Source organism: Scyliorhinus canicula, chromosome 9 (genome assembly GCF_902713615.1).
Source record: "Scyliorhinus canicula chromosome 9, sScyCan1.1, whole genome shotgun sequence".
NCBI classification, from domain to species: domain Eukaryota; kingdom Metazoa; phylum Chordata; class Chondrichthyes; order Carcharhiniformes; family Scyliorhinidae; genus Scyliorhinus; species Scyliorhinus canicula.
The window spans coordinates 75,799,022-75,815,781 of NC_052154.1; the positions used below are offsets into that span (position 1 = coordinate 75,799,022).

At 49.8% G+C, this 16,760-nt stretch overlaps 1 protein-coding gene across 1 annotated transcript in view; it reads left to right on the forward strand.

The window, feature by feature from the left end:
* The window catches only part of c9h16orf70 (chromosome 9 C16orf70 homolog), a 108,746-nt gene that overhangs the window by 70,012 nt on the left and 21,974 nt on the right, over window positions 1-16,760 (forward strand). The window contains exons 9-11 of the mRNA XM_038806940.1: window positions 7,357-7,490; window positions 15,465-15,548; window positions 15,640-15,722. Of these exons, the coding sequence (XP_038662868.1) occupies window positions 7,357-7,490; window positions 15,465-15,548; window positions 15,640-15,722 (301 nt within the window). The remainder of the gene's footprint in view (window positions 1-7,356; window positions 7,491-15,464; window positions 15,549-15,639; window positions 15,723-16,760) is intronic.

Genomic DNA, 16,760 nt, shown 5'->3' on the forward strand with positions numbered 1-16,760 from the left:
ATGTAGCATTACCTGAAGGACAGTGGTGTAATGTACTTGTTGAATCCTTTGGCTCAGTGGTTGAACAAGCCATGTTTTGTGATACTGAACTCCATGATCCAGGAAGCTCCCAAATTTAAATACAGTCAGCTGCCAGAGCAGCTGAGAGGGGCTGTATAGTTATCTCCAATGTTCTTAGACCAATGCGATTGGGATTATGCTCTGTACAATCGGTGTTTGACTCACATGTGAAGCACCCATGATGTGGGAGTGTGCAAGAAAGGATGAAGCTTAGGAAAGAGAAACAAAGGGCAGCACGGTGGCACAGTGGGTTAGCACTGCTGCCTCACGGCGCCGAGGTCCCAGGTTCGATCCCGGCTCTGGGTCACTGTCCGTGTGGAGTTTGCACATTCTCCCCGTGTCTGCGTGGGTTTCGCCCCCACAACACAAAAATGTGCAGATTAGGTGGATTGGCCATGCTAAATTGCCCCTTAACTGGAGAAAATTAATTGGGTACTCTAAAATTATTTTTTTTAAAAAGGAAAGAGAAACAATCAGCACTCAACTGTTTAGTAAGCCTGACTCTCTTGCTGCTGCATTTGGGGCACCGCTAATGGTTTTTTGCGCCAATACCATGATTAGCAAATAATTCCAAACATTTATCACCTTTAAAGTGTTCTTCCTAGTCTGCTTTAAACATTTTATGGCTTCTGTTCTTACTACAAAGCAAATCTTGAAAGAAATGGTGTGGGCTTGCCCATCTACGTAGTACCTTTAATATTTAATGTGCCTCATTGAAGTCCTTCCCTTTAACCGGTCTCTTTATCTTTATTAGTATCACAAGTAGGCTTCCATTAACACTGCAATGAAGTTACCGTGAAAATCCCCTAGTCACCACACTGGTTTAGCTCACTCAGCTAAATCGCTGGCTTTTAAAGCAGACCAAGCAGGCCAGCAGCACGGTTTGATTCCCGTACCAGCCTCCCCGGACAGGCGCCGGAATGTGGTGACTAGGGGCTTTTCACAGTAACTTCATTGAAGCCTACTCGTGACAATAAGCGATTTTCATTTTTTTTTTCACTATGGCACCTGTTCGGGTACACTGAGGGAGAATTTCAGAATGTCCAATTCATTTAATAAGCCCATCTTTGGGACTTGTGGGAGGGAATGGAGCACCCAGAGGAAACCCATGCAGACTCGGAGAGCGTGTAGACTCCACAGGGTCAGTGACCTGAGCCGGGAATTGAACCCGGGTCCCTGAATCTGTGAAGCAACAGGGCTAACCACTGTGCTACCGTGCTGCCCTACTCACCATAGATTTAGAATTTGAACTGCTCTTGAGAAAATCATTAAAATATTAAATGGTATATAGCTGGGTGAGAACTCATTATTGAAAGCTGAAGCAGAGCCCATAAATGAGAACTTTGCAGTCTTTAAGCCTTGGAAATCATTTAGGCAAAACCCAGTTGACCTCGTAGTGTTTACATGTTTGTTTATTTATTGTTGTTTGGGCCTATTTATGGTAGTGGCAGAGGTTTGGAAAGGGCTGCTTTTAACGCTGTAGCTTCACTGGAGGGTAAATTCTAACGCTGAACACCCAATTCTCTTTGTCAGTCATTTGAGATATGGAGAATTTACTGAGAACCTGGATTGCGTGTGTTGTTAGTCGCTTTTACTTTCCTGCTTTCCCAACTGTCATGATTTGAAATCTATTTTGCTTGCGTCTCTGATCTGATATTATTTAGCCATCCTATTCTTGTTACTATGTGGAAGTAGGTCCCTCCAGCATCAACTGGAAGGATTTGATTTCCTGCAAAATGAAAAACAACTTGAGTGAGGCATTGGGCAAAATCTATTCTCGAAAAGCCCCTCCTGTCCATGGTATGGCTGTGCCCTTACAGACCCCATGCATGCCTGCCTGCTCTGCATTCCCAGTTCAAAGCTCTAACTGGGACAGGATACTATCATTTATTCAGAAGGAGGTCATGCCTTCCTAATGGTGCTCCCCAGAGTATAAGTCACATGATTTCATGACGAACATGGGCATGGTTGTCATGGTTACCAGCCAATCAAAGTCAGTGAGAGACCACGGAGTGCTGAAGGCAAAGGCTGATGTACGTCAGTCCCACGCAAGTGTCCCAAAGAAATGGTTTTCACTGCTAGACTCGTGAATGCAGTCGTTTTAGAATCGCTTCTGGCCACTGCTGGGTAGATTGGTTGTGCAGTGCTTGGGATGTTTCCCACTTCTTCCATCAAGCGTGAATCTGTGGAATTCCCTGCCCAGGGAAGCAGTTGAGGCTACTTCGTTGAATGTTTTTAAGGCAAAGATAGATTGCTGAACAGTAAAGGAATTAATAGTTATGGTGAGCGGGTGGGTAAGTGGAGCTGTGTCCACACAAAGATCAACCATGATCTCATTGAATGGCAGAGCAGGCTCGAGGGGCCAGATGGCCTACCCCTGCTCCTAGTTCTTATGTTCTTATTAACTTGTGCATCAGTTGATCCAAATGGAGTGCAAGCCAATCACTGAATATTTCCCGTTTTCAAGCATTTTTGTATTCATTTGATAAATATGGGTGTGGTAGCAAGACTAGAATTTATTGCCCATCCCTTATTGCCCTTGAGAAGAACTGCTGCATTAACTGTTGCAGTCTATGTGGTGTAGATGCAGCCAGAGTGCTGTTGGGGAGGGAGTTCCAGACTTTTGACCCAGTGAAAGTGAAGGAATGGCAGAACAGTTTCTAGTCAGAATGGATGGGAGCTTGCAGGTAATGGTGTTCCCATGCACTACTGCTTTTGTTCTTCTCTGTTTTAGTGGTCATGGGTTTGAAATGGAGCCTTGCTGAACTGCTTCAGTGGATCGTCTAAATGTCATTGTTGTCACAAATCTCGCTGATATTATCTCAACTTGGAGCACCAGTTCATGGAGATGTATTGTTTTGGTTTTGGAATGGTGTGAAGAGTCAAGTGAAACCCCAGTGAGAATAATCATAGAATTGAGACTGCAGAAGGAGGCCATTCGGCCCATTAACTCTGTGCTGGCCCTTGAAAAGAGCACCCCATTTAAGCCCACGCCTCCACCCCATCCCAATAACTCCACCCAAACTTTGGACACGAAGGGGAAATCTAGCACAGCCAATCCACCTAACCTGCACATCTTTGGACTGTGGGAGAATTGCTCATCTAGTGGCATTATCACCACACCACCGCAGTCCAGTTGTTATGCAGCAATTATTTATTTACTAAATTAAAGAAAAGATAAATACACACGAACAAGACTACACTACTCTAAGAACATGAATTACTAAACACACACAAAATATATCTCGATCCCTGAACTTCATATGAATTCCCCTGTTCCAAAGCAACATCCAAATCAAGTAGACCTATAAGTTAAATCCAGCGTATAATTACCACACAATACAAGGCTGATGATCAAGTCTGTGAAAGGACTTTTCCTGGTTCACCGAAGATGTTTGAACTCCCTTTACGAAGATTTCTGCACGCCTTAATTTCGGGTACACAGAGGGAGAATTCAGAATGTCCAAATTACCTAACAGCACGTCTTTCGGGATTGGAAGGAGGAAACCGGAACACCCGGAGGAAACCCACGCAGACACAGGAGAACATGCAGACTCCGCACAGGCAGTAACTCAAGCCGTGAATCGGACCTGCTGCCCTGTGAGTGCCAATTCAGCTAATGCCGCCATGGGGAGGGGGGTGGTTTGGTTAGATTCTCTCTTGTTGGAGATGGTCATTACATGGCACTGGTGTGTGTGTACGGCACCTATGTTACTTGCCACATATGACCCCAAGTCTGGATCGTGTCCAGGTCTTGCTTCATTTGGACATGGACTGCTTCTGTATCTGAGGAGTCATGAATTGTACTGAACAAAGAAATGTAAGGAACAGTCCCTTCGGCCCTCCAAGCCTGCCCCGACCATGCTGTCCGTCTAATGTAAAACCTTCTACACTTCCGGAGGCCCTATCCCTCCATTCCCATTCTGTTCATGTTGTGTAGTCATCAACGAACATCCTCACTTCTGATCTTATGTTGGAAGGAAGGTCATCGATGAAGCAGCTGAAAATAATAGAGCCCTGGGCACTGTCCTGAAGAACTCCTTTAGTGATTTCTTGGAACCGAGATGATAGACCTTCAACCACAACCATCTTTCTTTATGCCACTTATAATTCCAACCAGCAAAGAGTTTCCCCCCTGATTCCCATTGACTCCAGTTTCGCTCAGACTTCTTGATGACATACTCTGTCAAATGTTGCCTTGATGTCAAGGGTAGTTACTCCCACCTCATCTCCAGTATTCAGCTGTAATTGAAATGAAATGAAAATCGCTTATTGTCACGAGTAGGCTTCAATGAAGTTACTGTGAAAAGCCCCTAATCGCCACATTCCGGTGCCTGTTTGGGGAGGCTGGTACGGAAATTGAACCGTGCTGCTGGCCTGCCTTGGTCTGCTTTAAAAGCCAGTGATTTAGTCTAGGAGCTAAGTGACCCTGGCAGAACCCAAACTGACAATGAGCAGGTTATTGTTAAACCATTCCATCATACTCAAGATAGAGCCTTGTAGATGATGTCCCAATGATGGCAATTTTGAAAACAGCACTTGGACATGTCTGGCTGCCCGCCCCCCCCCCCCCAAAATAGTTGGTAGTGCTCATGGGTTTGGAAGGTACTGCCAAAGGAACCTTGGTGAGTTCCTGCAGTGCATCTTGTAGATGGTACACACGGCTGCTACTGTACGTTGGTGGTGGAGGGAGTGATGTTTGTGGAAGGGATGCCAATCATGCGGGCTGCTTTGTCCTGGATGGTCGTTGGAGCTGCGCTCATCCAGGCAAGTGGGGAGTATTCCATCACGGGTGGTGGGCAGGCTTTGGAGAGTCGGGGAGTGAGTTGCTTACTATAGGATTCCATATGTTAAAAGTAAGGTCGTTAATGAAACAGCTGAGGATGATTGGGTCCCAGACACTACCCTGATGAACTTCTGCAGTGATGTCCTGGCACTGAGATGACTGACCTCCAACAACCACAACTATCTTCCGTTTGTGCCAGGTATGACTGCAACAAATGGAGAGTTTTCCCTCTGTTTCCCATTGACTCCAGTTTTGCTGGGTTCCTTGGTGCCATACTCGTCAAATGCTGCCTTGATGTCAAGGGCAGTCACTTTGACCTCTGGAGTTCAGTTCTTTTGTCCATTGGGGAGACTAAATGCAGGCTGGGTGACCACTTTGCGGAACACCTTTGCTCTGGTGACAAGCGTGACACCAACCTTCTGGTCACATGCCATTTCAACGCGCCGTCTTGCTCTCAAGCCCACGTGTCTGTCCTAGGCCTGCTGCAATGCTCCGGTGATGCCCAACACAAACTGGAAGAATGGCACCTCAACTTCAATTAGGCTCGTTACAGCCCTCTGGACTCAACATTGAGGACTGTAAACTTTGTAGAATGGTCATTTAGACTCAAAATGTTAACACTCTCCACAGACGCTGTGGAGAGAGTTAGCCTGCAGAGTTTCTTGGCATTTTCTGTTGTTATTTCAGATTTCCAGCATCCGCAGTATTGTGCTTTTCGATGATGGGCCTGCTTTGGAGAGTTAGGAATGAGTTATTCATTGCAGAATACCCACATCTGACCTGATAATGTAAACACTTTATTTATATGGTTGTATCAGTTGATTCCTGGTACACAGTGGCCCATCCAAATGTCCGTCTCATTGCAAGATTCCGGTTGTTCACTGATGGGGTGAATCAGCTGGACTATTGTGTTTGGTCAGGGGTGGGAAATGTAGGGAATGTTTGAAAGCCATATGTCAACATTTCAGTGTAGCATGTTGGCGAAGCAGACTGCTTTGTCACTGGGTGCCGGTATTGTTGCAAATCAGAAATAACCAATTAGTCCTGACTACCCGAGTGTGCCTCTATCTCTCTCTTTTCTCTCTCTTCTCTTCTCTCTTCTCTCTCTTCTCCCCCCCCCCCCCCCCCCCCAATATCTCTCCTTATATCTTACATACTATCTAATGTTATATTTATATATGTCTATCTCGGGATTATATTTAAAACATGCTCTTGCGTATGCTTGCTCTCATGCTCTATATATCGCTCGCTCTTGCATTTGCTTACCCTTGTGCCCTCACTAGTTCTCTCGATTTTTGGGCACTGGCAGGTGAATTTTGAATTCCAGGAGCTCAGGAACCAGGAGTGAATGCAACTGAGCGAGCACAAAGTGGCTGTTCAATGAGGATAGGGGTAGATTAGACTCCAAACAGCAGAGGTTTGATTGAGCTAAAGTTTATACAGCATGAGAGACTGGCCAGGGAAGCATTGGAATTGTCCAATATGCTGGTGACAAAAGCAAAGATAATCTTAAACCTGAGATGAATCCAGTTACATGAGCCCCAATGCCAACCTACAGAATTGAATCATAGAATGGTTACAGCACAGAACGAGGCCATTCAGCCTGTTGTATCTTGTGCTTGCTCTCTGAAACAGCAACTCGCCTAGTGCCACTCCTGACTTCAGTTCAGCTAACTTTGGACTGACCTTTGACCTTTTGGTCTTGTTGGTTGTGACAATTGAGAAGCTCCAACAGTACATTTTAATTCCAAATTAGAGCATTCCTTTCTACATCAGGCTATCTCTTTTGTAAAGCTTCAGGATCTGAAGTTTGCATTGGAAAGGTGATTGGAATTTGAGTGCGATGTACAAAACTTTAATCATCTTTGGTAATTTCATCTGATAAAAATCGAATTTGATTTGCTCATTGGATATATTTGTTGGTTTGCTTAAATGGGCAGAATTTCATAAACTGATCCCTAAATTGCTGGTTACAGATCATGGAATGCTATGTAATAAAGATGGAATTTGACTTCAATTGTGCTCTGGTTACGGTTTAACTGATTGTGGACTACTGCAGAACTTATTACTGATTAACACAGTAACGCTCCTGGGAACAGGGATTTCTTTATTTCTGTTCCTCTGAACATGAGCACTCTGGGTCAGACATAGTCCCCTGGCTGCGAATGCTGACAGGTGACCCTTTAATTTCTGCTGGTGTTTATTTAAAGTTGGATTCTGAGTTGCAGAAGGGTAACCTGGTGCAATAGCTTTGTAGTGTCTCTGACATTTCTTGCCGAACCCAGCTGGACTATTGTGTTTGGTCAGGGGTGGGAAATGTAGGGAATGTTTGAAAGCCATATGTCAACATTTCAGTGTAGCATGTTGGCGAAGCAGACTGCTTTGTCACTGGGTGCCGGTATTTTGGTAACTTCCTTAAATAGATGTTACTGCCTTGACAGAACTGTAACATGTTTCTTTATTCCATGTAGTGAGCTGATTCTAAGCTACCCTTTTCTCTCTGGTTGCAGGTTGTGGCCCTGGGGTATTGGCTGATACAAAGATGCATACGTTTGAGCGTTGTGTGTATTTTGGGGATTCCTGCCAGGATGTGTTGAGTGCTCTGGGATCTCCACACAAAGTCTTTTACAAGTCTGAAGACAAGGCAAGTTTGACTTGGGGGTGGTTAGGTGGAGGATTATGGGACCGTCACGGTGCAGCCTTTTGCCGTCCACTTGTGAACCCTGAGAGTTACACTGTTAAGTCCGACTTTCTGAGATCATGAAGGTAGGGAAGTGGAGGTAGTGATTGCAATGGATGCAGGAAAAGCTTTTGATCAGGTAGAATGGGATTATCTGAGAGGTACTGGGATGGTTCGGTTTTGGGCGGGGCTTTATTGACTGGGTCAGGTTGCTGTATCAGGCTCCTATTGCAAGCGTACGGATGAACAGGACAACATCGGAATATTTTAGACTGCACCGGGGGGGCGAGAAAGGGATGCCACCTCTCCTCACTTGTTCGCATTGGCAATTGCTCGGAGAGCCTCAAGGGGCTGGTGGAGGGTGGGGGGGAGACGTAGAGCACCGCTCACTGTATGCAGACGACCTGCTTCTCTATGTATCTGACCCAATAGAGGGAATGGAAGAAATCGTGAGGAATTTGGCCGGTTTTCGGGGTATAAGCTAAATATGGGGAAAAGTGAGATGTTTGCGGTCCAGGTGAGGGGACAGGAGAGGCGATTGGGGGAGCTGCCGTTTAGGTTAGTGGGGGGAAACTTTAGGTATCTAGGCATTCAAGTGGCGCGGGAATGGGACCGGCTGCATAAATTAAATCTGGCCCGTCTAGTAGACCAAATGAAGGACGATTTTCGGACATGGGACGCGCTCCCGTTGTCGTTAGCTGGGAGGGTGCAGACGGTGAAGATGATGGTCCTCCCGAGATTCCTGTTCGTGTTTCAATGTCTCCCCATCTTTATTCCGCGGTCCTTTTTTAAACGGATGAACAAAGTGATCTCTGGCTTTGTTTGGGCGGGCAAGACCCCATGGGTAAGGAAGGTAATGCTTGAGCGGAGTCGGGGCGAGGGTGGGCTGGCGCTGCCAAATTTTAGTAACTATTACTGGGCGGCGAATATAGCCATGATCAGGAAGTGGGTGGTGGGGGAAGGGTCGGCATGGGAGCATATGGAGGTGGCTTCATGCCAGGGCACTAGTCTGGGAGCATTGGTAACTGAGCCTCTGTCGCTTCCGCCAGCACTGTACTCCCTCTGCCATTTCTGCCGACATGGTACTCGACCAGCTCTGTGGTGGCGGCCCTGAGTCTGGGGGCAGTGGAAGAGACACGTGGGAGCAGAGGGAGCATCGATCCGGTCCCCAATCTCTAGTAATCACCGGTTTGCCCCGGGAAGTATGGATGGGGGGTTCCGGATATGGCGAAGAGCAGGGATTGAGAGGATGGGGGATATGTTTATAGAGTGGAGCTTTCCGAGTATGAGGGCGCTGGAGGAGAAGTTTAGGTTGGCGAGGGGAAACAAATTGAGGTATCTGCAGGTGCGGGACTTCCTACGTAAACAGGTGTCAACCTTCCCGCTCCTACCATTAAGGGGGATTCAGGACAGGGTAGTTTCCAGAGGGTGGGTAGGAGAAGGGAGCGTCTCTGACATTTACAAGGAACTTATGGGGTCAGAGGAGATGCAGACTGAAGCACAAGTGGGAGGAGGAGCTGGGAGAATAGAGAGAGGATGGTCTATGGGCGGAAGCGTTGAGTAGAGTCACCGCATCTGCAGCATGTGCCAGGCTCAGCCTGATGCAATTCAAGGTCGTTCATCGGGCTCGCGTGACAGTGGCCCAGATGAGCAGATTCTTTGGGGTGGAAGACAGGTATGCAAAATGTGCGGGAGGACCAGTGAACCATGTCCACATGTTCTGGGCATGTCGGAAGCTTGGGGGATTCTGGCAGGGGTTTGCAAATGTCATGTCCATGGTGTTAAAAACAAGGGTGGCACTGAGTCTGGAGGTGGCGATTTTCAGGTGTCGGAACACCTGGGAATCCAGGAGAAGAAAGAGGCAGGCGTTCTGCCCTTTGCTTCACTGATAGCCCGGAGACAGACGGATACTATTAGCTTGGAGGGACTCAAAGCCCCCGAAGTCGGAGACCTGGCTATCGGACATGGCTAGCTTTCTGTTTGGAGAAAATCAAGTTCACCTTGAGAGGGTCACTGTTAGGGTGGGCTCAGGGTGGGGGGATTAGTTAATTGAGCTTCGAGTAGGGGGTTAATAAAGGTGGGACCTGTAAGGGAGGGAGACGGCTTTTGCACTATGTTTATAGTTTCATGTACATTGTTTATTTTGTTGTTGCTATAATACCAAAAATACCTCAATAAAATGGTTTTTTTTTAAAGTCTGACTTTGAGATCTTTCTCGTGAATAACTTTTGAATCCAGTGCAAATTGCTTTTTTTTTAAATAATTTTTATTGGAATTTTTTACAGAAAATATAACAACAAACAATGAAAAGCAACAATAAAACACCATAATAACTGTCACACCCCCAAGACCGTATCAACGCATGTACCACCCCCCCAAACCCAGTAAACAACAAGAAAACTTAAAAATAAATTAAAATTAAATAAGCAAATATAGTCAACCTTCCCCCCCCCCGCCCCCCTCCCCCCGGCTTGCTGCTGCTGCTGACCCAGTACCCTATTGTTGAGCCAGAAAGTCGAGGAAAGGTTGCCACCGCCTAAAGAACCCTTGTACCGATCCTCTCAGGGCGAATTTGACCTTCTCTAGCTTAATAAAACCCGCCATGTCATTGATCCAGGTCTCCACGCTTGGGGGTCTCGCATCCTTCCACACTGTAGCAAGATCCTCCGCCGGGCTACTAGGGACGCAAAGGCCAGCACACCGGCCTCTTTCGCCTCCTGCACTCCCGGCTCCACCCCCTTCCAGAACTCCAGTGCCGGGCATGCCCAGAACATATGGGCATGGTTCGTTGGACCCCCGAACACCTGACACACCTGTCTTTGCCCCCAAAGAACTTACTCATCCTAGACCCGGACATGTGGGCCCGGTGCAGCACCTTGAATTGGATGAGGCTAAGCCGCGCACATGAGGAAGAGTTAACCCTCTCCAGGGCATCAGCCCATGTCCCATCTTCGATCTGTTCCCCCAGTTCCCCCTCCCACTTAGCCTTCAGCTCCTCTACTGACGCCTCCTCCACCTCCTGCATTACCTTGTAGATATCAGATATCTTCCCCTCCCCGACCCAGACCCCCAAAAGCACCCTGTCATTCACCCCCCTCGCGGGAAGCGAAGAGAATCCCTCCACCTGCCGCCTAGCAAACGCCTTTACCAGCAGATACCTGAACATGTTCCCCAGGGGGGAGCCCAAATTTCTCCTCCAACTCCCCCAGGCTCGCAAACCTCCCATCAATGAACAGGTCCGTCAGCTGTCTGATGCCCGCTCTGTGACAACCCTGGAACCCCCCATCAATGTTCCCCGGGACAAACCGATGGTTCCCCCTTAACGGAGCCTCCATCGAGCCCCCCACTTCCCCCCTATGTCGCCTCCACTGCCCTCAATTCTTGAGGGTAGCCGCCACCACCGGACTCGTGGTACACCTCGTAGGAGGGAGCGGCTACGGCGCCGTTATCCGGGCCCCCAGGTTTGTATCTCCACAGGACGCCCTCTCCATCCGTTTCCATGCTGCCCTCTCCCCCTCCATCACCCACGTGCGCACCATCGACACATTGGCTGCCCAATAATACCCCGAGAGATTGGGTAACGCCAGCCCCCCACCATCTCTACCCCGCTCCAAGAAGACCCTCTTCACCCTCGGGGTCCCATGCGCCCAAACAAAGCTCATGATGCTGCTAGTCACCCTCCTAAAAAAAGGCCCTAGGGATAAAGATGGGCAAACACTGAAAGAGGAACAAGAACCTCGGGAGAACTGTCATTTTGACGGACTGCACTCTACCCGCCAGCGATAGCGGCACCATGTCCCACTTTTGAATTCCTCCTCCATCTGCTCCACAAGCCTGGTAAAATTAAGCTTATGGAGATCCCCCAACTCCTGGCCACCTGCACCCCCAGGTATCTGAAACTCTTCACTGCCCTCTTAAACGGGAGCCTCCCAATTCCCTCCTCCTGATCACCCGGGTGTACTACAAATACCTCACTCTTGCCTAGATTTAACTTGTAGCCCGAGAAGCTCCCAAACTCAGCCAACAGCTCCCATCACCCCCTGCATTCCCCCCTCTGGGTCGTCCGCATACAGCGATACCCTATGTTCTTCCCCACCCCGCACCAGGCCCTTCCACCTCCCTGACTCCCTCAGCGCCAAAGCCAAAGGTTCTATCGCCAGTGCAAAGAGCAAGGGGGACAGGGGGCACCCCTGCCTGGTCCCACGGTAGAGCCTGAAGTACTCTGATCTCCTTCCATTGGTAACTACACTCGCCATCGGAGCCGCGTAGAGCAACCTCACCCATTTGATGAACCCCTCCCCGAATCCGAACCGCACCAGCACCTCCCATAGGTACCCCCACTCAACTCTATCAAACGCCTTCTCTGCATCCAGCGCCACTACTATCTCCACCTCCCCCTCCACCGCCGGCATCATAATAACATTTAACAATCTCCGCACATTCGTGTTGAGCTGCCGTCCCTTGACAAATCCTGTCTGACCCTCGTGTATCACCCCTGGCACACAGTCATCTATCCTGGTGGCCAGGATCTCCGCCAGCAACTTAGCGTCAACATTGAGGAGCGAGATTGGCCTGTATGATCCACACTGCAAGGGGTCCTTATCCCGCTTCAGGATCAGAGAGATCAGCGCCCGTGACATTGTCGGGGGCAAAGCCCCTCCCCCCCCCCCATGCCTCATTGAAGGCTCGCACCAACAGGGGGCCCACCAGATCCGCATACTTTTTATAAAATTCCACCGGGAACCCATCCGGCCCCGGCGCCTTGCCTGACTGCATTTGACCAATCCGTCTGACTAGCTCCTCCAACTCTATCGGCGCCCCCAGCGCCTCCACCAGCTCCTCTTGAACCTTTGGGAAACATAGCCTGTTCATGAAGCTCTCCATTCTCTCCCCCCCCCCCCCCCATCGGTGGCTCCGACCGGTACAGTTCCTCGTAGAAGTCCCTAAAGACCCCGTTCACCTCTGCCCCCTTCTGCACCACATTCCCACCCTTCTCCGTCACTCCACCAATTTCCCTAGCCGCATCTCACCTACGGAGCTGATGCGCCAACATCCTGCTCACCTTCTCCCCATATTCATATACCGCGTCTTGCGCCCTCCTCCACTGTGTCTCCGCCTTTCTGGTGGTCAACAAGTCGAACTTGGCCTGCAAACTACGCCGTTCCCCCAGCAACCCCTCCTCCGGTGCCTCCGCGTACCTCCTATCCACATCCAGGAGCACCCCCACCAGTCTCTTCCCCCTCCCTCCTCTCCCTCCTTTCCCTATGGGCCCGGATGGAAATCAGCTCCCCCCGGATCACTGCTTTCAGAGCCTCCCAGACCATCCCCACCCGGACCTCCCCCGTGTCGTTGGTCTCAAGATACCCCTCAGTACTTCCCCGGACCTTCCTACACACCTCCTCATCAGCCAGCATCCCCACATCCAGGCTCCACAGCGGGCGTTGGTCCCGTGCCTCCCCCATCTCCAGATCGACCCAGTGCGGAGCATGGTCTGAAATTGCTATGGCCGAATACTCGGCATCCTGCACCTTTGGGATCAATCCCCTGCTCAGGACGAAAAAATCTATTCGGGAGTAAACCGTATGGACATGGGAGAAAAAGGAATATTCCCGTGCCCTCGCCCTCCCAAACCTCCAGGGATCCACCCCTCCCATCTGGTCCATAAACCCCCTCAGCACCTTGGCCGCCGCCGGTCTCCTACCCATCCTTGAACTGGACCGGTCCAGTGTGGGATCCAGCACTGTGTTAAAGTCTCCCCCCATGATCAGGCCCCCTGCCTCCAGGTCCGAAATGCGGCCCAACATGCGCCTCATAAAGCCAGCATCATCCCAATTCGGGGCATATACATTAACCAGCACCACCTTCTCTCCCTGCAGCCTACCCTTCACCATAATATATCTGCCTCCTTGTCCGACACCACCTCAGACGCCTCGAATGCCACCCTCTTCCCCACCAGAATCGCCACCCCCCCCCCCCCCCGGTTTTTCGCGTCTAATCCTGAGTGGAAAACCTGCCACACCCACTCCTTCCTCAGACTAACCTGGTCCACCACCTTCAAGTGGGTCTCCTGGAGCATAGCCACGTCCGCCTTCAGCCCCTTCAGATGAGAAAATACCCTAGTTACCTTAACCGGCCCATTCAGCCCCCTCACGTTCCAGGTGATCAGCTGGATCAGAGGGCACCCCGCCGACTAGCCATAGCTCATCGACTGCTCGCCCCAGGACAGCACACCCCGCCCAACCCGTTCCCCATGACGATAACGCCTCTCCTCTACAGTCCCGGACCACACCAGCTCCTTCCTGGCCATTCCAGCAGCAACCCGTTATCCCCCCCCCCCCCCCCCCCCCCCCCCCCCCAGGCTAGGACCCCTCCTAGCCGCGACGCACCCTCCATGGTACTTCCGTGAGTCAGCTGACTTCTGCTGACCCCGGCAACTCCCGCCAAAACCCGGCCCCTCCCGACATGGGGTCATCCCCCCTCCTGCCACACCTAAAAGTAAAAAAACCAGCATTAAAAAACACCTGTCAAAGTTACAAAAACAGTAACAGCAAAAACAGCAACGACCATAGTGCACCGGACCCTGCAGCCCCCAGACCCTAGTTCGAGTCCAGCTTCTCCGCCTGTACAAAAGCCCACGCCTCCTCCGGGGACTCGAAGTAGTGGTGCCGGTCCTTATACGTCACCCACAGATGCACAGGCTGCAGCATTCCAAATTTGACCTGCTTGGCATGCAGCACCGCCTTCGTCCGGTTAAACCCGGCCCGCCGCTTATTCACCTCCGCACTCCAGTCCTGGTAGATTCGCACTACCGAATTCTCCCACTTGCTGCTCCCCTCTTTCTTGGCCCAGCGCAGCACACACTCCCGGTCGCTGAATCGATGGAACTGCACCAGCACCGCCCGTGGGGGTTCATTGGTCTTGGGCCTCCTGGCCAGCACTCTGTGGGCTCCCTCAAGCTCCAGGGGCAAATGGAAGGACCCCGCTCCCATCAACGAGCTCTGCATCGTGGTCACATAAGACGGAAGATCCGACCCCTCCAGCCCCTCCGCCAGACCCAGGATCCTCAAATTCCTTCGCCTCGTGCGAACGTCCAGCTCCTCCAAGCGGTCTTGCCACTTTTTGTCAAGTGCCTCGTGCAACTCCACTTTCCCCACGAGGACCACGGCCTCCTCCTCCCGCTCAGCGGCCTGCTGCTGCAACTCCCGAATGGCCACCCCCTGGGCCGTCTGGGTCTCAAGCAGCTTGTTAGTAGTCTCATTCAGGGAGTCCAGCAACTCAGCCTTCAGCTCCGCAAAACAGCGCAGAAGAGCAGCTTGCTGCTCCTGCGCCCACTTCCACCAGTCCTCGGGTGCTTGGCCGGCCGCCATTTTGTCCTCCTTCCCCCGCTTTTCCTGAGGAGCTGCTGCAGCCTTTTCCTTTGCCCCACTCCGGGTAAGCACCATAAATTTCGGGGAAATTTCCTCCAAACACCTTCCCCCACCGGGAATTGTCGAAACAGCGCCGTTTGGGGCCCTAAAATAGGACCAAAAGTCCTTTAATAGCGGGAACTGCCGAATGTGCGGCTTAGCTCCGCATCGCCGTAACCGGAAGTCCCTCAAATTGCTTTTTAAACAATTTGTGCAGCTTTCACATAGAACCGTTCCCATCTTCTGTTTAATACCAGTGACCTTTAAACAGTAGAAGCACCTTTCTATTCTGTACAGTTTTACTTCATGTCCTGAAGACTTAATTAAGGTCCCACATCCAACATTGGGTGGTAACAGAGAGAAATATCCTTTATTGGCTGTGGAGACTCGAGTTATGAAACCGCATGTATTTTGTCCAAATTGCTGTAGATTTTGTATGTGTATACGCAGAGCCAAGTTTGATGGTCTGCCCCATTGCAACACTGCGCTGTGCATATTCTGGCTATTGATTGTTTGCTCTTTGTTTCTACAGATGAAGATCCACTCTCCCTCCCCTCACAAGCAGGTTCCCTCCAAGTGCAATGACTACTTTTTCAACTACTTTACTCTGGGAGTGGTGCGTATCAGCAGTCTCACTTATTAATGAGGTGGCTTTACACTGTTCACTCACTTCTTGCTACTTTTATTCATCTCTTTCTCCTCGGCAGGACGTTCTGTTTGACGCCACCACGCATCAGGTGAAGAAATTTGTCCTTCACACCAACTACCCAGGTCATTACAACTTCAATATGTGAGTGTCAACTGCAGCAGGGTACAGTGCATTCCGGTGATACTTGTAGGCCGAGAATCCTAGAGTGATGCAGCACAGACGAGGTTATTCCTACTCCTGAAGTTTTAAACACTGGTGTTTTTTGGCAAAGAACTCTACAATGCGTTGGTGTTAAATATTTACAATCTCGGCAAGGAAAAATTGACCAATGTGATGGTATGGATTTTGGATGAGGGCTGGGATTGATGTGACTCGGCTGAATATCTAGCCAATGTTCGCTGTCTTGGTTCCTGACTAAAATGTAGCGATTTAAAAGGGTAACAAAAGCATTGCTGATTCTTGTGGAACTTTACGTCTTCTATAGGTCCCAATGCAGAAGGCTTGCAGCTACTGTGAGAGTATAATTTGAACTTGTTACCTGCTGCTGGACTGGATATTTCAGTGCTGTAGATTGGATGCTGAGAGCAGCTTTTGAACCATGTTGTGGAGCTGCTTCCATTTATACTAATGTACAACACCACAGAGTGCTCTTAGCTTGATTATCCAGCTTGATTATCCATCTTGGTTTAGGAGGAAGTCGAGCTCCCTTCAGTTCTGTATAGGTAGAAAGTATACCTTGTTCAGTACTGGAAAGTATTTGTTCTTTTCCCGGTACACAAAGTATATTCACAAATAGATTATTTTGTGGTGGGGATGGCGTTGCTGGCTGGAGTTAACGATCTTGGATCGTGCACCGCATTGGGTGGATGTGGTCCTGGAGAGGGGGGCAACCCAAAGGCCGGGGTGGAGAATGGATGTAGGGTTATTGGGGGACCAAAGCTTTTGTGATAAGATCGGGAAGGTGATTGAGGAGTATATGGGATTTAATTGTACAGGGGAAGTATCGTAGACAGTGGTGTGGTAGACCCTGAAGACAGTAGTGAGGGAGTATTTAAGGCCAAGTTGGATAAAGAGGAGAGGGAGAAACGTCAAAGAGGAGATGTTGGAGGTAGACAGGAGGTATGTGGGAGATGCAGATCTGACCGTTCTTGTCAAGACGAAGGAACGTCAGGCTCGGTT